General features: G+C 37.5%; 1 protein-coding gene across 7 annotated transcripts in view; it reads left to right on the top strand.

Annotated features, from left to right (window-relative positions):
• si:ch73-63e15.2 (protein strawberry notch homolog 2) overlaps nucleotides 1-23,936 on the top strand; it is an 84,050-nt gene that overhangs the window by 34,998 nt on the left and 25,116 nt on the right. For 5 of the 7 annotated variants that reach the window (XM_024258997.2, XM_024258994.2, XM_024258993.2 and 2 more), the window contains exon 4: nucleotides 4,272-4,395. In XM_024258997.2, the coding sequence (XP_024114765.1) occupies nucleotides 4,272-4,395 (124 nt within the window). Of the gene's footprint in view, nucleotides 1-3,748; nucleotides 3,889-4,271; nucleotides 4,396-12,772; nucleotides 13,141-23,936 lie in introns of those variants that run through there. The other 2 variants (XM_036211714.1, XM_024258998.2) reach the window with 2 other exon arrangements.

Raw genomic sequence — 23,936 nt, 5'->3', positions numbered from 1 at the left:
AGCCGGATGAGCTCTGAGAATCTGCAGCTCCAACAGGCTAAGGAGAAAGATGAAAGTTCAGGACAAAAACTATCGCTTTGGATTAGTATTTTACCCTCTGATCGGGTCACTGAAACTTCACGTGCCCAAAGCTGAGTTCCTGATTGGCTGATGCGACGCACCGATCTGTCAAACTTTAGATATTAAAATTTTGGCTATGCCACCCGATCTGCACCTCATCCCTCAAATTGAGCAGCTTCTGGAACTTTGCGCCGCACCCATCACTCAAATCACGTTGTGGGACTTCAGATCTCCTCATGTCGGGTCTGTTCCATTGACTTAACATTGAAACTTTCCGCCTCCAACGCGAGAATTCGGTGTAAATGCACCTTTAAGCATTTTTTTTCGTGATACTCAGTTATTCACTCTCTTCTGCAAATATCTCGTCACACTTTCTAAAGCGAAACAAACTAAAACCCTACTCAGCTTACGCTTATACATCAAAGTGCTTGTGACTCCTATTGGTTTTTTAAGGAATTTCACTTGCATGCTACAGTCTGCTTCGTCATGCCCAGAAACATGTAATAAAGACTTGTCATCTTTGGAAGTATTGTTTAAATTTGCTTCATCAATGAGAGAAGACTACTTTTCTTTGACATAGAAGAAGTTCTAGTTTCTCTTGACATTTTTGTGAAATAGAGGTTAAAAATTGTCTATTGAAAGAAAAAAAATCTTATTACTAAAATACTACATTTGTGTTCATCCTTGGTTATAATGTACATGTGCTTAAAATTCCAAGATACCATGGGACCATAAGTCAGTCACTGATTCTGCAAGTTGTCTCACTTAAAAAGCTGACTTTGGTCTGTGAGGTTCATCATAGATACACTTCAACGGTTAGAGACAGAACGTAAAGAATCACATTATTCTGTTTTTATTTTATTAATTTATTGTAGATTGGTGCAGAGAACAAGTATTCATCTATGAAGGAATATTTGTACTAATACATTGAGAACTAAAGTCACAGTTTTAAAATCAAAGTTTCCTAGATTGCAAACAAAATGTTCTGTTTTCAAAAGTTACAGCTGAAAATGTCAAATGTTTGCTTTCAAAACCTGTTTCTTTGGTTTCAAAATACACTTTTGTGCTTGCAACACAACAGTTTTCAGACGTGTTGTTGTGAATCTTGCTTTCTCTCTACCTTTGATTTTGGCTTCACAACTCTGAGAACAGTGTAATATGTGTGACATCAAACAGCCAATCACAGACAAGAGATAGAGAGCGAGATTCAAGACAACTTTGCTCTCTGCAAAGGGAACAGGACCACCGATCCGTATGAAGGAAAAGATTAATTGAATCATCTATGGTGAGATTTTGGGCAAAATCCTCCTTCCATCAGTGAGATAACTGAGGATGAAACACAGCTGGATCTTCCAGCATGGCATTGATCCCAAACACGTCGCTCAGGCAACGAAGGAGGGATACATACAAATCACTACAAGGTTCTGGAGTGTTGAGACTAAAGTCCATGATTTTTAACAACATTCCCAAAACATCACAGCTCTGGAGAAGATCTACATGGAAGAAGGGACCATATTATTATTTACTTGTTATATTATTATCTTGGTAAAAGCAACCTTTGACCTATATCATCACCAACCAGAGTTACAATACAAAGTACTGAGGTGAACTTTTGTTATTGAGCAAATACTTGTTTTCTGCTCCATTATACAAATACATTCTTTAACAATCAAACAAAGGGAGTTCCTGGATTCTTTGCTTCCATTATGTCTCTTAAAGGTAAAGCGTTTCTATGAGTAACATTACAGGCAAAACTCAGCTTTTTTAGTGGGATAACTTTGTTGACAGCCAAAATCCAGTTTTCTGTAAAAGTAATGTCCTTTTTGTTACCCAATGTATTTTTGTTGAGTTTTACATGCATGTAAAAAAAAAACCACAATCTTTATGCATTACAAGGTTCCAAAAGACGGAAAGACAAATTGCTTAAACAAGTGAATATAATATTATAAGACTGAAGTAAACAAAGTTCCTAAGGAAGTAAAAATAAAATAATAAGAAGACATTAGAAAAGTTGCATTACCTACAATAATGTTAGTGTAATGCTTTTTGCTGAAAGTAGTCGATGAAGATGCTGAAGCTTTTTGATGAACATGATGATACAATGTATTTTAATTGATAAATTTGATTTAATTGTTAAATTTTAAATGTTAAATTTCCTAAAAGTCAGAAAATTTTGTTCAGAACTACAAGCACTAAAGTTTTTGTAAAATTGCTTAAAAATCCCTACTACATGCCAATTTCGCAAAAATATTTAGTGTGTTGCTTAATAATGAGCCACACTCCAAATAAGCCCAAAAAGCTTAGTAGAACTTAGTAGAATTAGCCAAATAAGCTAGCTTGTTACTTAAATACTAGCTAAACTCCAAAATGACCTAAAATTCCTCAGTAGATAACAAATTAGCCAATACCTTAGCATGTTGCTTAAATACTAGCTAAACTCCAAAATAGCCTAAAAATCCTCAGTAAACTAAATTAGTCAAAATGTTAGCCTGTTGATAAAGTCGAAGCTAAACTATAAATTAGCATAAAAAAACACCAGTAGATAACAAATTAGCAAAAAAACCTTAGCATGTTGCTAAAATAATAGCATTATACGGTATTTTTTGGTAGTACTCAAAATAGCTTTGTCCACCACAACCCCAAAAAGTGCTTTTAATGGGTTTAGGTTTAATTTGCTGTTAAATAATATTATTTTTAACATGAAAAAATGAGCAGAAAAGCAGTCAGTCTCTTGTTAGAATTGCTGTTGAAACTATTGTGCTTTTCTACTCTTGCTGCTGTATTGTTAAGGATACTAGTGGCCCTGGAGCCCAAGTAGAAATTCCAATATGAATGACTGTGATCAAAATTGTATTTTAATTTGACAAACTTAAGTAGTTTAATAAACAGGGATATAAAAGATATTAGATACGTATCAAAAAATTGATTGGGCAGTAGGAGTAACAGCACTATTGATTAGGGATGTAAAAATGGAAACTTATTGAAATTTAATTGAGCAACTGCAGTATCATTGGAAAACCACAGATATGTTGGTTAAAAGGTATAAAATCAACCATGAAGTAAATAATTGATCTCTGGCAAACTGCGGTTTCTCTTTCTGTTTTTTCTACCGTCTCTGTCTTTTTATGTTCATGCGATGCAAACAAAAAGACATCCCATCATAAACTTGCTTCTTCCAAGTCAATACCTGAATGTCTCTGCCCAATGCCATGCATTAATATTTATAGCTTTAAATGCCATATGAATAGGAAATATTTTGATTTTAGCATTTTTAGAAAAAGACTTGGACTATCGTATTGCCAAAAAGTTAGTTGACCATTTCGATTTGTGGACCATCGGATCATGTGAGTCATGTGAGAAGGAAATATACACAACCCTAGTACAAAACATTCTTACTAGGGTTCATAGTAATACTGTAAGTCATCTTTTTTCGGTCCCTGATTTACCTAAATACAGATTGATAGTCTCTTTTGTTTTCGCTGTGCTTTCTCAACCTAAACTGAATATTCTTGTTGATCCCTGACCCACTGCTGGGGACATTAAGCCTGATCCTTTGAACAGCTTTAGCCAACCTCCAGCCTTCTGAGCTGAGACCTGGCACTTGATTGGATGAGGGCGGCGTAAGATAGCGATGTCACGCTTCTGCCTTTAAGAGAGTTTAGTTTTGCTTTTGTTTTGGGTGCGTACTGACTGCTGGCAGCTGCTGCTTTGACCTAGCTGTAAAACTGAGAATAAGTTCTGGGAACAAATGGACTTAAGACTTGTACAATTTCAAGACAGGACTCAGGAATATGGTTTACATTCATGAGAGGTGGATCTTGACAGGAGGTATGAGTGGTTTTTGTTCTCTAATAACTGAGTTCTTTTTATGGAGTCTTTTTTTGCCATACCTTTACAAAGAATGCATTTGTCTCCTAACTTTTGTCTAGCCCATTCTCTATCTGTCTGTCTGTTTTTGACTTCTCATATCCTTCACACGTCTTTGATAGTTGGAGTGAATATGTTTGCTTTGCTTGTAGGATCTTGTCAGTTAGTGTGGTCAGCAAAAGAAACTGAAAGGAGTTTCTCATGTTGGGATTATGGTACATCTTTGGGATTGAGTTAAAAAATACTCAACTGTCTTAATTGTATGCACTTTGTGATGTCAATCAAAGCTTATATTATCTTCAAAAATTGCACTAACCAAGCTAAAATGATGTTTTCTTCCCTAGGCAATACCACTTGAACAGCAACACTACCAACAACATTCCAGATATGCCTATGGACCTGTTCTCGGATTTCTCAGATGTGGACTTTTCTAGCCTCAGCTTCCAAAGAGATGGAGACTTCTCTCAGGTTGGTTAAACACATGTTTGTACATTTAGAAAGAATGATGCACAATTGACAGATTTTTTTTTTTTGCTAAAGTAATGAAGAAGGCTCACATGTTGCATTTCTAAACTTTCCTCTGGGTCTGACTGTAAGGAACCTTCCAGCCTGCCTCCCTGCTCCGTAGCCTGTCTTTCATGTTCATGATTTTCGTTTTAACACCTCAGTGTGTCCTGGACTTTCAAAAACTACAGCTTTCAAATATTGCCCAAATTGAACTAAATTCTGCTGTGGTAGAGAAGCATGAGAAGGAGCATGCGGTGGGATTAAGCGTGTGTGAACGATATGAGCATCTGCTGGTTCTCACTAGAGATGAACAGTTATAGAAAATAAACATCAGATGTAAGATGTGCAGATTTTAGTATCTGGAGTCATCAGCTGCTTCTGGGCACATGTGCATGTCAAGAGGAGGCAAAGGAAGAATATTTGGCAGAGATGTGTAACAACTATAAACCTGAAACCATGGACAAGTAGAGTTTTATAGTAGAATATTTCATATTTTTGAAATCATATCAGATGCTTTCTTTATAAAAATATCTAAATGTGATGAAACTAAGTCAAATTAAACAGTTGTTTGCAATTATTCCCAAAGAGTAATAACAAAAGAAAAAACATGAATATAAGAATGTTTAATTAGATTGAACTGACAAAAATACAGATTTAAAAGCAAAACACCAAATCTGTCTGTTGTTGCTGCTAGGTAGCAACAAGGAAACAAAATAGAGTATTCAATGATGCAACAAAATCTACTTTGTTTTGGGTTTGTTTCCCGCCTTGCTCGCCCATGTGTCGAAGTGTCCTTGGGCAAGACACTGAACCCCAGATTGCCTCTGGTGGACGGTTGGCGCCAGTGTTCAGCAATGGAGCCACCATCAGTGTGTGAATGGGCCTGTGACTGTAATGCTAGGGTCACACTGGATGCAAAGTCCCACAGAACATAGGCCGCTTCCATTCGGCGCCCTTATCAGCCTATGGTGTGATTCACACCAGACACAGAGCGTCGCGGTCCTCCATAGAAGGCGAATCGTTTTTGCGTCAACCGCAAGCGATCCGCGTCAATTCTGGCAGGAAGTTACATCAAGATACATGAGAAAATCTGGTTTAATTCAAAATAGAGCCAATTTTTCACAATAAAACACTGCGATTGACAAATGCGATCATGTTTTTGTATCTAAACGGACTTTATAGATGAAAATAAACACACAATCACAACACACACGCACTTCTCTCTGTCTGTCTCAACAACAGATAAATTAAAGAAGTGTAGGTCTGATAGGGAAGTCTGGGCATCTTTGCTTAGACCTGGTCCCGTATGAAGCAGAAGAAGATGGATGGAGGTCTAATGACCACTTACCTCGTCTTAGCAGAAACATGGGGTCATATTTTTAGGTTATTAACTTACCCATGATGGCGAAAACAATAAAAAGTTCTGGCAGAAGTGCCTGTTGACCGTCGTGGAAAAACAGGTGTTTGGAGTGAATTGCAATAAAGAGTGGCACTTTGCTCCATGCCACTTCACGGTGCTTCCGCATCCAGTGTGAACTTAGCGTAAAGCGCTTTGAGCCTTCGAGGATGGTAGTAAAGTGCTGTACAAGTATACGTCATTTACCATTTTTCTTTTGTACCCATGTCTTTAAAGACCCTCTCCTAAGGACATGTATTGAAGAATTTACCACTAAAACCATATTTCTGAGTATTTCTGTATTCAAACTGAGTTGGATCAGGAGCAAATAAAAACCTATGGTTTGAAAAAGCAACTATAACAGATGGACCAAAGTCTCCTTGCTCCACTACAATTCTGCTGATGCATCCACTCACAGACAAATAGATTCATGAATGTTCTTGCTTTCCTCGTCTGAGCCACAATCTGGATCTAAACTGCACACCTGGATAGCTCTGATATTGATCACTATTTTTGTTGAACTGCTAATGTTAGCTTGGGCTTGTGAGATGCTATTAGCTAGCGAGAGAGAGTGTAAACAAAGGAATACTGAGAAATGAGCAGAGCTAGCAGCCCCACCCGCTAACCAGAGTGGAATTTCTGATGAACTCCTGCCGTACTGCAGAAACTATGTTTTAAAGATGACACAGGCTTTTTGATTTGGACTAAAAACGTCATAGTCATAATTACATAATTACAAGATGATTTTGTAATAGATACAAATCTAGTTGGAGTGGGACTTAAAATTATTGTTTTGTTTCAGTTACACAGTTACTGTGACTTAAAGTTCAACTTTCAAAAGAAGACGTACAGTAGATTTAGAGATCAGTGTAGTGTTTCCCTTGTTGTCTTCATGTTTGTGTTTTCCATGAAATTATTAGCAGGGTTGAGTACTTACCATGTATGAGTATTTGGAGGGCATTTGTGTGATTTATCTCAAATGTCTTCTCATAAACAGAGTAGAGGGATTGTTTCCTAATGCCTGCCACATGCTGCATTGGGATGTTTTTATCCCTTATTCCGACAGTTAGACATGTTATGCTTTTGAGCTGTGCTTTCTTGGTTGTTTTTTTGCTGAATCTGGACACACTCTGTCATGTGAGGCATGAAGAGAAACTGTAAGTCATGTGGTCATTGTGACTAATTCCCAACCTCCATGTCATTCTCTGGCTCATGCTGATCCTACCATATGCATTTCCCCATTCTTTCTAGAATCTAAAAGCTGGATTTGTGGCTCTTGTTCTCCACCAGAAACGCAACAGCACAGAAGAGTTAGTAGGGTGGTTCAAGTGTCTGATCAGCTGTCACCTTCCAAGCTTCCTCCAGTTCCTCTCTGAGTCCCTGGTATTTCTCCAGTTTCTCATGTTCCTTCTTCTTGATGTTACCATGGCTTGGTACTGCCACATCCACCACAACGGCTTTCCTCTGTTCTTTATCCACCACTACAATGTCTGGTTGGTTCTCCATTACCATCCTGTCTGTCTGTATGTTGACCACCTCATGTATGTATTATGAAAAGTATTAGAGAGAGCAATTTAGACACAATTCATGGCTACACAACTATAAGCATGAGAGTAGCACTTGATTTATTTGGATATTGAGAAGTACAGTCATCCTTTGTTTATTGGAAGTTATGCTCTAAAAATAACTGGCTATAGGCCAAACCTGACAAATAGTCAGTTTTGTTTTGTTTACAATTATTATAGATGTTTTGAGGCTGTAAATGCACTTTATCCACTTTTCTCAGACAGACACATTTCCATTTGAACTTTTCTCTTTTGTTGAAAATCTCAAAGTTCAAACGTTCATAGAAAAATAAGTTCAGGACTTTAAAGTCACACATCTAGCAATCAAAGTTTTATGTAAACTTGTCAAGCTGAACATATTCTGTATGGGAGTTACAGATCGATCGCCTGTGACTGTGATCCACAGCCAATCAGGATGCAGAACACAATTGCTGAAAAAAAAGAAAAAGTTTGCAAAATTCCAAAATAATCATGTGCACCATGAAGGGCATTATCCTGCTTATACCAGGGTCACTTATGAAAGATATAAATATTAAATCAATTGTTAGCACTTTAATCTAGTTCAGTGCTTTCCAAACAGTGTTCTGTGGTACACCAGTGGGCTGTAAGAGATGGTCAGGTGTGATGTGAAAGATTATTCAGTTTCACCTAATTGATGTAAAAACATTTATCAAACCAAGATATCAGTTCTGTGTTCATCCAAAGAGGACCAGGTTTCACACTGAGTAGTTAGGAATACAATCATAAAAGACTGTCTTCTGTATTTGATTCTATTCAAGATTCTTCGATGAGAATGACTGCATCACAATTAACTACAACTTTGATCAATTGCTTTCATTTTGGAAAAAGCTCAACCACATGAACTATCTTCATCAGTCTGACCAATCAGACGTCCTCATGGCTCAGAAGGTTTCTCTCTCCGTTCCAACAAAGATTGTGTTTGGTGGTGTAGCTTCCTGCAGGATCTGGTCTCACACCGTAGAAAAAGTGAACAAAATAATGAAGCTTAATGACGCAAGTCTGTCCGGCATCAACAGTTTCACTACGTATCCCATGGTTCATTGGGTTAATGTGACAGCATCTCTAACTGAAGCACAACAAACCCAAACACTGAACAGTCTGTTCTAACAGTTTGTAAATCTTCTTGATAAAAACAGGTAAACAGTTGAGTTCTCCTTCAAAGAAATGAGAGATCCCAGAGTTTGGTCCAAGTCCTCTTTCTGAAACAGCTGCTCTCTAATAATGTCTGTGTGGAAGGACAAACTCAATTTCAGACTTCTAGCACATTGGAGATTTAAAAAAAAAAGAAGTTTCAATATAAGAAATAACATAAAAGTATCATCATGAATGTTATATAACCAACAGACACATTTAACTACAACTAAATTAAAATGTTTTTCCCCAAAATAAATAAAACATTTTTGTTAAAGTACATTTTTGGTTGAGACAAGCAAGGAAAAATATTTAGTAAAACTGCAACTGTGCATGCATGCCCGATCCCGGAGGAACTTGTACATCATTAATATATTTTTTTAACATTAGTTAGTGCCTTGTGATTCCTGTTAAGAAAAAAAGTGGGCAGTGGCTCAAAATAGGTTGAAAAACTTTGATCTACTTGCATGCTAGGGTTAAAACTTTCTCTCAAGAGCGGACTATTTGATACATAGGAGCGACGCGTTATCACGGTAACAGCTCCTGAACCTGCACTGAACTCGCTCTGCCACAGCTGAGGAAAGTGACAAACAGGATATGTTAAAACGTCATGTTAAGTGACAGAAAGCATCATTTCATCGCTTATTACTGCCTGTTTTCGTCCAGATCATGTAGTGAAAGTTTGTTTCAGAGAAAAAAGTTCACAAGTACCTTCCTAGATCATTTTTATTGAAGAAATATAAATGTGAATCAACAAATAAACCTTTCTTTCATAATGAAATTAATTATAAATATGTGTTGACTCAGTATCAAGCAATCAGGTAAACAAGACAAAAAAAACCTCCCTAAAATCAAAGTCAGCATTGCTGTTGGTGAAATGTGACAGAGATCCTGTCATGTCCATCACAGAGACATTCGAAGGACAGAGATCTTTACCACTGCTATGTGTTGTTATGGCTACCAACTGGTGTTTAGGTCAGGCCAATTGTACAGAACATTCAGGCTAATTGATCAAAACATCCTTTTTAGGGGTCCAAGAAGGGGTCAGAGGGATACAAGAAAAATACATGAGTTTGAGAGTTACACAGGTCATTGTGTAATTAAGTATGATGTGTGTTATTTCTTCTGCTTAATACTATTCCTAACCTACCGTATGCATTGTTCACACGGACGCGGAAGCGCCGTGAAAGAGGGCGGAATGGAGGCCGCTTCCCTTCAGCGCCCTTGTTAACCTATAGTGTGGTTCACACCAGACCCGGAGTGGTCTGTGGTCCTCCGTGGTCCTCTGCGGAGCGCCGTGGTCCTCCGCGGAAGGCTTGCGCCGTGCAGTGGATCGTTTCGCCATAGGGTCTATTTTGTGCATCTGTTTTGAAGTTTAGCTAGTATTTAAGCAATGTGCTAGCTTTTTTAAGGTAATTTGGCATCAGCTGAGGTTTTGTATGCTAATTTGGGGTTTAGCTAATACTCTAGCAACATGCTAATGTTTTTGGCTAATTTGTTATCAACTGAGGTTTTTTAGGCTAACTTAGAGTTTAGCTTCTATTTTAGCAACAACTAATTTAGGTTACTGAGGAATTTTAGGCCATTTTGGAGTTTAGCTAGTATTTAAGCTATGTGCTATCTTTTTAGGCTGATTTGGCATCTACTAAGGCTTTTTGGGCTAATTTGGAATTCAGCTCATATTTAAGCAAAAACCTAAATGTTGTGCAAAATTAGCCTGTACTAGGGATTTTTAGGCAATTTTACTACAAGTTTTTCAGAAATTTAGGTCAACTTCAGCACTCTTTATAGTTTTTTAATGAACTTTCCAGTCTGCTTGCAAATTGAACATTTTACAAATAGCTTTTGCACTTTCAACAAATCCCTTCCGCAATTAAAGTAAATTGCATCACCATTTTCAACAAAAAGCTTCAGCCTCTTCAGCAACTACTTTCAGCAAAAAGCAACTAATGCAACTTTTCTAGTTTTTGTTGTTGTTGCTATTATTGTTATTATTACCCACTGTATGTGCCATAAATGCATTAACATGTTTGACACATGATTTAATAGTAAATGAACAAACGAAGACCCGTACACATCTCCACAGACAGCCATCGTACGTGTGGTGAATTGTGGGAGTGAACTGTGCAGAGAACAAAATGATGAGATTTACTGGAAGACAGAAAAACTGTTTTTTTGCTAACCATCCTGGCTAACCTCAAAGAGGCTCCTCTCTGCAGCTACAAGCATAAACACATGTTGTCTTGTTCCCTGTACACACACACTCACACATACACACAGCAAATTGTTAATGTTTTTATCAAGTTGGAGAAAAACTGTGGTTCTCCTAAGTTTAACACATGCATCCCTGTCCACTGTGCAATTCCAAATAACTTTAATTTGCATCACTTGTATTAAAATAGCAGCTATGTTACTTTGAATACTTATTAAGAGTTAACATTTCTGAATGCCTTGCATTCTTTTTCCCTGTTTAGGTGCAGTTTCGATGTATCAGTGACAACTTCAGATTTCTAATGCGAGGCTGCTACGATTTCCTGGCACATTATCTACAAATTTGAATCCCAGAGCATCATTATGATCCAGAAAGATCTTCACAATACTGACTGAGGAGTGTTCGGTTAGCAACTACAAAAGGGAAAATAGAAATCTTTCTCTTGTTTCTTCAACTTATCTCTTGCAGCTAGCTAGTCATGGACCAGTTGTTAATTCAGTCTTACTTCGTCGTAACTCCATCAGTTGGTCTTTTCAGTTAAAAGAGCACTCTACGGGTTGTTAAAGGCTTGCTATAATATAGGGAAAGTTGTGCTTCAATGAATATGCATGTTTAATTTTTTCTGTATTTGTTAAAAAAAAAGTTGCATTTAGTTTTAAAAGCAGCTGTTTACTCAGTAAAACGTAGTGAAGTTGGTCTTTCAAAAAACAAATCTAAATTGTGGTGTGCAAAGGAAGGATGGCATCATGTGATCAACCACATTCTGTTTGTAGAAAGCTGTTGTAGCAAAGCTTACAATGAGTTAACAGTAATAAAACCATCTATATACATTTACAACACTGGGTAAAAATAGTGTGTGGGTGTCTGGTCCGGGGGGGCGGGGTTGATTATCTAAAGATGAACACTTTCACTTAAAAATGATGCCCTGCAGGGTTTAAAATCAGACCAACGCACAACAGAATTAAAAAAAATCTAATTTTCAAAGATATTTGTGAAGGTTTTCATGAAGTCCCAGTTGTCTTCTTTGTTCTGGGCTCTCTCAAGAACTCCCACAGACACGTCTAAACAGAAGATTGAGAAGGTTCCCGCTCAAATGAGGATGACACCATGGACAGGCGCCACTCCGTCTCTGAAAGTCTGACTAGTCCAGTCAGGGATGGACATTACAGGGCCACGGTGCGAGCTCTATATCATGTATTACTGGAAGCAGGGTTCAGCACAGCCCTGTTTAAAGAGACTTTTTTGTTGTTAAAAACCATTATTTGTCTTTTTATGATAGACTCATATATAACTGACATTGCTTTTCCATCATGAATAGGTTTGTCTGTGACCATCATCTTGAATTTGTTGGATTAGCTGTATCGTAATAGGATTTCAGAATATTGTATTGTGTAGTTCAAAATGCCCTGTATTTCCAGGAAGCAGGAATGATTTCAGACAAGGAAGTGCAAACTTCACCTGTCTATTGATGTTTCTAAGAACTTCTACTCTTTTATTAGAACACTTTGGAAGGCATAATGTGGTTGATGGAAATTTTCAAAGTAATTTTTACAACTTAAGTCTATTTTAGTTCTATATTAAGTAGTTTTATCTTGTTTTTTTAACGGTCCAACAATCCTTGGACTATAAATTGTAATAGGTCTTCCTTTTTGTAAAGACGTAGCTGTTAATCAGAGCCTGTGAAGATAAGCAGTAAAAAGGTGGACCAACAGGGAGTCAGCCTCTAAATACAATAATCATTAAATAGTGGCCTGAATCCATTCAGCATAGCAATGAGTAAGGTGGAGTGAGAAGCGGCCAGATCCAAAGCGCAATACTGTTTACACTATAAATGCGGTTAAGTTACACCATGTACAGTAAAATGGGTCTGACTGCCAGTAACTCTAGTCACTTACCAACAAAAGCATCATTTCCTGAAAGCTCCTCCCCTCCTCCCTCCCCTCCCTCCCTCCCCTCCCCTCCCTCCTTCGCTCTCGCACACTCTCCACGCCGCTGTGAGCTCAGAGGAACTAAAGTCACTATGAGTAAGCCCTCCATGCAAATACCTGACTGTCCTGCTGAAGCAGGAAGCATGTTTTAGACCTGCTGGTGTCTGTTTGGAGGCAGACGAAGCCCGTGTGCGAGGTCTTTGCATACCTGAGCTAGAGCCAGATGTATGCGCTCTGACAGAGAGGAACTGTGAGCGCGCTGTGACAGTCCACTGCTGGCATTCCAGCTTCCTGATGGGAAAGGCTGTTGGATTCAGGCACTCCAGGTGAAGCAGGAGCTTATGTGTGTGTGAGTGTGTATGTGAACCTCCATGTACTGCAGAGGTTGGACCCATGTCTCTCATGCATATCTGGACTAAGTTATATTCTCAGCTGGGACAACCACTACCAAAGGTATGGCTTCTCTTTCTGTCATTTTGCCATGTGCATTGGGTTGAGTTTGAGCATTGTTTTTGTAACATCTTACTGTCAGAAAGTCAGTATCTATTGGATGATTTTGAATAAACCAGGTAAGGTAAGTTTGTGTGCAAAGTAGACAAACCTGTAAACTTAAAAAAATCCCTATGTTTTGTTTAACTTTTTTCAATAAAAAACAATCAAAATAAAGTATATTTTACTTTGAAACGACTTCTTCCCCAGAGAAGGCTTCAAGTTGTTTTTCATTATTATTCTAAAACCAGCCAAAGTCGACACTTGACTTGCGTTTTCTTCAGTGCAGCTGTCATAGACTCTCATAAGAAAAAGAGCTGCCAGTTCAAGTTTAAATTAGCTTCAAAGTTGCATATATTTGAGTGTTTTTTGCTTTAAAGATCAGACAGTGAGTTGGAGTCAATCATTCACCGCTCCGTCATTCCCAGCCAGCAATGCTGACAAATGATTGTTCCTTGTCTTCCAGTAAGTGGTTTAACCTGATCTCTTGTCTGTATGACGGAAACACTTTTCCGTTTTTGTTGTGTAAACACTATTTTTGAATCATGATTCATTGGTCTGCATGCCGTTGGTTAACTTGGGTCTTTATCAGCTTAATGACTTTATCTTAAGTCTGACTGAGCCTCATTTCCACAGAATTTCTGATGAAGCCGAGCGATCCCTTAATGGCAGCACGTTTTTCTTTTACATTAGGGAGATTAGAAACAAATATTTCCTTTGACAACGCTACTGCAGCCTTTTGAGTGGCAACTTTTACCTTGAATTTTTCTTTCTGATGAAAAAGTTCAAAGGTTCTGCCATTTTAAATGAGCGGTTAGAAGAGTACAAAAAGAACAAGATTTACTTATTTTAATTTTTTTTTTAATTCAGTACTTTTATTTGTTTCTAGTGTAAAGGTTTGGAAATTAAAAGTGTCTGTGTATTTCTAAAATGAAAGCCTCGTGGCCTCTCAGTTGTATTCATTTTTTAAAGCTAAAAAAATAATTCAACCCTTTTCCTTATGAACAATAAATGTCGTGTGAGTAAAAAGAAAGAAGTAAAAATGTACGACTCAAGCTACACATTTTTCCCTGCCAATACAAATGTACGGACAGCAGCTCTTTTATGTAAGCAATTACAAACAGTTCAATGATTTCACATCAAGTTTTCAGGTTAGTTTCAGGATAACGAAATTTTGAGGTTAAAGGACTTCATGTCTGGTTTAGGTGTAGTTCCCCCGCTCTTCTAAAGTAGTATTTGTAGTATTCTTGAGAGGTTATAGTCTGAATACTTTGTAAACATTCACACTATAGTGATCCTGTTTCTCTTTATTATTATTCCTTCTTTATTCTTCTGTACATTTTTTGATTTTTAAAAACATAATCACACTTTCAGGAATTTCTGCAATCTTGGTCTCAAAACCTTCATCTCGTTAAGGTCATTCCTGCTTGTACTTTTGGTATTTGTACATTTTACAGTTTTTAAGATTTTATGCAATTTATGCGATTTTTCAGCCCCATTGAAAATGAATAGAACATTTTTTAAATGTATGCAATTAAAAACATTCAGCAAGTTCAGGACATTCATGCTTTTATGTTTACCAATGAATTTTATTTTAATTTTTTGCATCTATTAAAATTTTACATAATTATTGAAACTTTACGCAAATCTCGCGATTATTATTATTTTTTTATGTATTTCTTTAAATATTTGATCACTTTCTGCAAATTATCCAAGTTTGGTATCAAGGCATTAAGCATGTTAAGAACATTATTATTACTGAGGTTTCTAAGGCTAAATTTGAGCTTAGCTAATATTTTAGTTCCATGCTAACATTTTTTGGCTAGTTTGGCACCAACTGGGTTTTTTGGGCTACTATGGAGTTAAGCTAGTATTTTAGCAACGTGCTTGTGTTTTTGGCTAATTTAGCATCTACTGAAGTTTTTTTGGGCTAATTCTGAGTTAAGCTAATATTTTAGCAACAAGATTTTTTTTCATGAATTCTACTAATTCTTTGTGGACTTTCTGCAAATTATGCAAGTTTTGTATCAAAACGTTCAACACGTTGATGACTTAATTCAGCAATTAAAATAAACGCCTTTAGCATCTTCAGCGACCACATTTAGCAAAAGCATTCACACTACCATTCTCGCAGGTATTGCAACTTTTCTCGTTGCTTAAACCTTTCTCTCTGTGTGCCCAGAACTGCAGTTGATACAAGTTAAAGCTTTGCTGGATTTAGTTATTTTTCCACGCATTTGTTCGTTAGACAAACAATTGTAAAAAGAGCCAGAAAAGTTTTTTTATAGTTTTAAAAGCAGGATGTACTCGTATGTTTGCTCAGTATTTGCTACTTCTGCTATTTTTGCCTGCCTCCCTTCACTTTTATAACCTTTGACACACTTTGTGTGTTGTGTTTATATTGTGTGTGGATGTTCTTTTCTGGACTTAACTCAACATCTGACAGCATAGTTGACTTGGATTAGTTCACGCAGAGTTGAATGGAGCACTGGGTTAAGGCCAGTACGTTCACTACCACATCTGTCTGATTATGGGGTTCTGAACAGGCAGCTTTAGGGAGCTGTGTTGTTTGAGGTTAAGTAGAATACAGAATAAAAATGTAAAAATACTTTCAGTTATGATGTTTTATTCATGAAAAAAAGGTTTATTTGATAGTTCTGAGCTGACGACCTTTGTCTTCACGGCTGTTCTCAGCAGCATAGCAACTCACCAAGAACCTGCAGTACTCCGGAATATCCGAAGTACTATCATTGTAATGTATATAGACAAGACATGTTGTCATATTGTCTGTCTTGAATATGGCTCTTGTGTTCACTCCTTTATTGCGTGTCATGTTATGTGGAAATTTCTCTGTAACTTGCGTCATCAGTCACATCCACTTCTACAGCACAGACAGAAGACCTTAAAGCAGGCATGTCTTCGTTGTCTGAATACTTAAGTTGTGTCTTTGTGTGATTTTCACAAGTTTGGGATTTACCGAAGTGACAATAGTTTTTCGCTATTCCTGTCAATCCAGGTGTGTTACGTTCCTATGTGTTCATCATGTCAGATTTATCTCACATGATGCTTTATGACAACAGGGAAGTTGATGTTCACCTCGAGCCTACGATAGATGTTAAATAGAATCACAATAGTAGCATTAATAATTTTACTGCTCTCGATTTAACATTGGATATTTAAACACATCCTCAATCTTGTTTGGTAATGTAGTAAGTCGTATCTTTCTGTTGTTACAGGCCTCTAAGAGTGACTTCCTGTTGGTACTCCTGTATTCTGCAACAAGTCATTTTCCTTGCAGCTGTATACAACTCCTCTCTCATCTTTGTTTCTCAGCTTGTGCCACTTGTCAATATTTACTTCACAACTATACTATCGCCTTTTAAGCCTTTAGCTTGATTAGTCTTCGTACAGAACTAGAATGGCTGCTCTTGAAACCAAATTCATCTTTATGAAGAGTCTCATTTATCCAGGATCCACTGTATGTGATTCAGGCAAGGCAAGTTTATTTGTATAGCATATTTCATGTACAGAGACAATTCAAAGTGCTTTACATAAAACGGTTCATCTTTAATTTGCTAGCTAAGACACCTAATACTCAAAGCATTGTTTTAATTTCTGGAACACTTGAAAACACTGGAAAATTCCATGGCGGCTTGGAGGCAGCAGACTGTCCCTGTTTTAGTCATACTTGGCAGAACATGAAGGCTTGCCCGTCAGGAGGCTGTCAGACTGGGTATGCCACTTTGATCGAGCTAGGAAAGCTATTCTACAGCAGGTTTGGCAAGAACTGCAGTACGCTACGCGATTACAGAACAAGTGAACTTTGAGAAGCGTCTCATGTCTGAAAAAGTTCTCAATCGCACTGGTCATGTTACCCTAAAATTCTTTTCTTCAGAGCAACAAATGAAAAAAAGCTTAATTTAGCATTGTTCAATAATGCCTGGATTGTTGAAATTTGAATCTGTTCATATGATTTCTAGTTGTTAAATATCTTGCTACACCTAAATCAATCATCACACAAATAATCTGAATTCCTCATCAGAATTTAGAAGTGAAGAAGATCAACCTTTTAAAGTCTGGTCTGAACATACAACTGACCTTTTACCTGCAAGTCTAGAGGGTAGGGATGTAAAAGGTATTAGATACGTATCAAAAAATCGATCAGACAGTTGTAGTAACAGCAGGATCGCTTTGGAATGTAAAAAAGATACGTATCGAAAACTGATCGAAGAACTGCAGCATCGTTCGAAAAACACAGATATGAACAGATTATGTTGGTTAAAAGCTATAAAATCAATCTAGAAGTTAATAATCTGCTCTAAAGAAAAGAATCTTAGTTTCTCTTTCAGTTTTTTTTTTTACCATCTTTGTCTTTTTATGTTCATGCGAACAAAAAGACGTCCAGTCATAAGCTTAATAAGAAATGTATGAATGAATAAGAAATATCTAGATTTTGGTGTTTCTGGGAAAAGAATCAAACTTTATTGTATCGTCAGAAAGTTAGTTGAATCATTTATGTATCAATTCATGGATCATGTATCGAGATGTGTATCAAATCGTGGGAGAGGAAAGATACACAACCCTACTAGAGAGACAGTTCCTGTACACACAGCAGTGATGTGCAGTCAGGAGAGGCAGGTAAAGCTGTGCCTCACTTCAAAATATGGCTTAAAAAATATATAAACTAAGTAGGATTAATGTACTTTTTCATTATTAAAATAAAAATGAAATATTATTGTTAGACGTGTCTATTCTATGATTTGTTTTTTTGGTGTGGTTTTTCAACATGGCAGTGCAGGTCTGAACTTTGTTCAGAATGATTGTTTCAGTCTGAGATTGAGCATGTTTGGTGTCACTGCTTCAGGTGATAAAAAGGTTGATGGTGTTTCCAGTTTTAGAAGGAACATGCCTTCTGCACAATTTGCAGTGTGCGTTACTCTTTTTTTTTTGTTAGATTTTAACTAACTAAAATACCTCCACTCAGGGGCTGAAATAAAATTTTAGAATCACAAGGCAAGTTGGTTAGTAGATAAAACAAATCTATCGGCCAAATTCTCACACAATTTTACATAGAAATACTTATGTGGTTTTAGTATTTGAACTTTTTCTGATTTTTTTAAAGAAAGTTAAATTGCATACAACTAATTTCTAAATTGTATGAACACATCTTTACTGTAATTCAATAGTAAACTCAATTTCAAAAATGCAGAGAACACAAGGACAGATTTAATAGAGATTTCCCAATTCTGCCTCCAAGTGATCAGGTTTTATATTTTATCATAACAAAAAACCAATGAAGACAGTATAATGTTATTATACATCATTATTGACAATAACATCTGACAGGTCACAGTTTTTGGTCTGTCTCTGTTGATGCTACTGCTAAAACACAGTGAATTCAATTCTCTTAATATTTAGAAAATACCTTTTTTTATGTGCTGTGAATTCAAATTGTTTTTTTTATCCGCTGCGTCTTGACTTTTTTAAATCTGTCTGTTCTGATAGGATTGAGTTCAAAATCATTGCATGTTCCGCTGTTTCATCACACAGGTGAAGGGACCGCGTGGGGGTGGGGGGCTGTCTTGTGGCGCGTGTGTTCGTTTACCTCGCGTTCAGACAGTAAAGGAGAAGAGGACAAAAGAAATTAATCAGAGGAAGAGCTACTAAACATGACTAAGTTTACGCAAACGTTTACTCCCCATGTGGCGACTGACCCTCTATATTTAATGGCCAAAGATGAGAAAATGTTTGTAAAAGGAGAGTGTTCATTTCAGACCCTTCAAAAAAAGCTTTTTTTGCATAGTCTCATTTTACCATTGAGAAAAAATGACATTGCAATAACGAAAGTTAGCATTTTATCCCCCAGCCCTAGTCTAAAGTCAGGAATCTATGGAGACACGTCACTGGTAGTGATCTTCTTTGAGGCAGAGAGACTGAAAACTGAAGAAAGAAAAGGAAGACTTCTACAAATAGATTATTCGTGTGTTTCTTTAGAAGGAGCTTCGCACAGACTCCATTTTTAAGTAAAAGTAGGTCAATAATAACAATTTTGATGATTTTTTCTCTATGCTACAGTTTGTAAATGGAAGAAAAATGTTGATTGATTAACAACTTTAACTGTTGTCAATCACATGGTGAATCAGCTGTTCTGTAGGGTTCATATGTCTGTAAATCTGACTGATGACGTCAGAGTCTCACCAGCCGTGAACCTCGCCGCACGTCACTGTTATTCAGCTAATGTTTTAGTTTTTCCTTCAGGGATTGTCACTACATATCATACACAATACACGCGATCCGACTTCTGTTTTACTGCAGATGCTCTTTCTGATCCAACCCTCCACACTTATCTGGACTTCACATTGGCACATGGAAACATTGGAAACTGCCCCCATGTGGTTACACTGCCTGGTGGTTTCTGGCAGTCTGTCATCCAAGAACTAATCAGGTCTAGCACTACTCAAAATACAAACCAATGCTCTCACTTTGTCAGTTCATTGTGTTGAGGATGAATGGTTGTTCAGTCAGCTGATCATTGGGGTGGCAAAGGTGATATGACTGTGTGGTATCTTACTACCCATTCCACTCATCTATTTACTGACAGGCAACTTTCATGGAGTTAATGTCTGAAACATAAGTGAGTGTTCTGCTGCTAAATTGCTCCAATTCTCAGACAAATATCATTTTGCAATTCCTTGTTATTTCTAAAAATCCTTGGACAGACGGGTGGCTTAGCTAGTTTTAGCCTAAATCATCAAACAACAGCTGGAATAGCCTCCAGATGATATCAAAGAACTGAGTTCTGTGGGAAAATTGAAACTGAAGTAAACACAAAAGAACCCTGGATGAAGATTGTCTGGGACAGGAAACGGGGAGGGGGGGACTGAACTTTAGAGTTCTTTAAGGACTGGGACTGAATAATAGTATCCAGTGATAAGATAAATATGGAGTTGAGATGGTGAGGTCATGTAAGGTGTCAGCTTGTTTGTGTATCTGAGTGGGTGTGCAGGGTGAGTAGAAAGCAGCGGTGACTTGTTTCCTGGCCTCGGAAAGGCAGCCAAGCTGGCAGTACGTAGGAGGGGAAAGCCCTCGCCTTGCGCTGGCTCAAGCCCTGGCTTTTTGGCTTTGTGCTGAAGCATTTCACGCACACTTGAAAAAAAATGGACTTACAGCTCTCTTACAGCTTGAGTAAAAATGGACACACGTGTTTTGTTCAAAGATCTGAAGCCCTGACCAGCAGTTTGATATCCAGCTGATTAATCTGTGAGCGGCAGCCATCCCTAACACAGGTCTCTGAGTTTAACAGGATGTGGTTGGAGACTATAAACTGATGTTTTCACCTGAAATGTATGCTGCTGTCCGTATGTCTAGTGGTTCCCAGTATGTAATAGTAACAAAAGCATGTAAAATCTTACTGTTAAGATTATGTGTAGATTAATAATCAGAGGATTTGTTTACTTCAAATGATGAGGTCAGTCAGTAAGCAATTGTGATATTTTTTTACTATTTAAATACATTTTGTCTTTAATGTAGACAGGAACCACAGCAGGGATGAAGAGTGTGTCATTTCATCATAAGGAAAGTGATCAAACTTGAGCTGAGATTGACCAGATGCAGGAAGTGAACTTTATAGGGATTCTTTGTGTTTGTAACCCTAACTCTGCATCTAAAGCAGATCTTACTTTGGCAAATATGCGCAGCCTGAATAGATAAAGAGGCCCATATAAATGATGGTTTATTGAGCCGCTGCCCTTCCTTGTATGGTAGTAACTACACTTATCATAGTGAGTGTCAGGGCCGGTGTTTGCATTAGAGGAGAAACGGCTGCTCCAAACTTCTCCAAGGGCAAAGCCAGTCATCCTGCTTACAGCTTTACTTGCTAATATTCTTTTTTGGCTAAGCTAGTAAGTTACCTCTCATCTTTAAGAAATACTTCAATGTATTGTTGTATTGATTTAAAGTAGGGCTGTCAGATTTGTCGCGTTAAAAACGCATTAATCTGACGTGTGCTTGACGCCGACAATTTTTTTGACGCATTAATCGCGGACTTTCTCATACGTGCCTTTCCATACTGCGCACGCGGGCGTCCCGCCCTTTAACTCACCGGCTGCTCTCACTAGATCACGGGCGGGTCTCCAAACACCGAGCTGCGAGCTAAAATCGGCCGAGGCTAGGACCTGGAGAGCTCCTGCACTCTGACTCGGCTCCGGTTCGCGTACCGGCTCGCGTCCCGAGAGCTGCGGACGTTCCAAACAGCAAGCTCACCGGGGGACGTTTTAAATGTTCTGGAGGTTTAAGCGTGATCCAGCCCCAGCATAGCGGTCTGTCTGCCGGCATATTCATGGTGAGCTCCGCTGGACACGTCGCTTCATCGAGCTGCAGCCAGAGAACGCGGCGGCAGTAACAGACTGTCAAACTATCCACAGAGTATCCCGCTTTTCTCAGTCTTTAATGTTTTAAAAAACAAAAGTTCATTGGAAATGATAAATCTCTATTTCATTTATTACTGTAGTTCAGCAGAGGAGGAAAAGATTTGGTCCTGATAAAAAATGAACATGAAAGTGTTATGGAAATGTTATTTTGATGTTTTTTATTTTATTTTACTGAACGTTGATTGAAGTTTAGAATTTAAAATGCCCTTCACTTGCACTTGGGCTTTTGTTAGGGATTTTATGTTACAGCCTTTTATTGTTAAGAAAGTTTATCTCAATATAATGTTACAAAATAAAGTAGTTCTGATGAAAACTATTAATTTTGTCATTCTTGTTTTCATAATTAATGTAGAACTGCTAAATTCCACGAAGCACACATTTTTTTCCTTAAAAAAAGGCCACATGTAAATTTGCGATTAATCGCGAGTTAACTCTGGACAAAATGCGATTAATCGCGATTAAAAAATTTAATCGCCTGACAGTTCTAATTTAAAGTCATTACTGTTACAGTTCTGAGATATATTGACATTTTCCTGTTGTGTCCCTGTTTGCACATGATGCAAACTGAAAAGGACAGTTGTTGGTGTTTGTTGTTCTGTGCCTGCAATAATCATTAACAAGCAGTATGAACATGTAGACATCCAACATCTGAGCAACACAAGTGTAAAATCATTTGGGTTTGTGCTCTATTGATGGGAAAAAACAGCATGAGTGGAACATACAATGCAGGTTCAAGCCAAAGTGAAAGAGGAACACGTAAAAGGACAAAAACACGAGGGTGGATTACTGTCAGGGGAAGAAACATGTTTGGCTTCAACACACTTTAACGTTTTTAAACAGAAGTCATAAACAAACTGGAACAGTTGCATTACCTGCTTTTTGATGAATGTGGTCACTGAAGATCCTGAAGCTTTCTGCTGAAGATGCGGAAGAAATTGACTGTATTGCTGAAGGGATTTGCTGAAAATGCTAAAACTATTTGCAAAATGCTAAAGTTACTAAAAGACTTAAAATTGTAGAAATTGCAGAAAATGCAAAGTGTGAAGAATTTCTTGAAAAATTGAAAAAAATTGCAAGAAAATTAAAAATGTCTCAGAGGGTATGAAGTCAGAATTAGCCCAAAACTTCAGTAGATTTCAAAATAGCCAAAAAAGCTAGCACTTTGCTAAAATACTAGCTTTACTCCATCGTAGCCAAAAAAACTTATTAGATGCCAAATTAGCTAAAAATGTTAGCATGGTGCTAAAATATTAGCTTAACTCAAAATTAGCCTTAAAAACCTCAGTAGCAATAATGTCACTAACATGCTGAACGCTTTGATACTAAACTTGCATAATTTGGAGAAATATTAGAAGAATTGTGTAAAAAAAGGCAAAATTTGTGTAAAATGTCAATAACTGTGTAAATAAAAAGTCAAAGCATGAATGTCCTGAACATGCTGAATGTTTTTGATTGCACACATTTGAAGAACTTTCATTCATTTTCAATGGGGCTGAGAAATTGCATAAATTGCATAAAATCTTAAAAACTGTAAAATGTAGGAATACCAAACAAAGCATTCACACAATTAACAACCTGTTTTCTCTAATTCATTCTCCTGATATAAATCTAAGAGAAAGCAGAGATCATTTGATTGCTGCATTCCTGGAATAATGTAAAGGCAGAGGAGAGGCGTGAGTGCTGGTTTTCTGACTGAGCCTGTGTGCTGTGGAGGAGCCAGATTACCATCAGAGTTGGAATTCAAGCCTTATCTCTGCTTGGCAGGATCCAGTCACAGGAGCAGTGAATGAAGTAGCCTTGGGTATGGGTCAGCCGCAGTGCAAACACTGCTGCCTCTGTTACGCTTGGATTGTCAGCTTTATTACCAGCGCTCAGAGGTTGAACGAGGCTTGGTTAGTACCAGCATACCTGCTGCAGTCTCCAAATAGGCCTTACTTTAATCGTTTCCATCCAAAACAAAGGATATTCTTTTTCTTTTAAAAAAATAAAGCCACTAACTTTTCAAAATAATTTTGAATAAAGACATCTCTATTTCAAGCCTTATTCAAAGCTATATTATTGTATATTTTTAAAACATATTTGAGGCTAATAGTAGAGTTTCTATGGTAAACTAGGACTAGAATTTTTCATTTTGGGTTCCAAAAGAGGATGTTTCTGAAAACATGCGTCTCCTTTTCATCCTTCGCAAGCCTCATGTCATAAAATGTCTCTATCCAAAATTCCAGAGAAAGCAAGGTGTAGAGCAAAAAATGCCACAGACCTTGATGAGATATGATGAATCAGAAAGGGCTAAAGAAATGTCGGAGATGATTAGATATGTTTTGCGGTTGT

This window comes from Oryzias melastigma, linkage group LG4 (assembly GCF_002922805.2).
Source record: "Oryzias melastigma strain HK-1 linkage group LG4, ASM292280v2, whole genome shotgun sequence".
Lineage (NCBI taxonomy): Eukaryota > Metazoa > Chordata > Actinopteri > Beloniformes > Adrianichthyidae > Oryzias > Oryzias melastigma.
The sequence above is the reverse complement of the archived record's forward strand: the minus strand, read 5'-3'. Positions and strand labels throughout refer to the sequence as shown.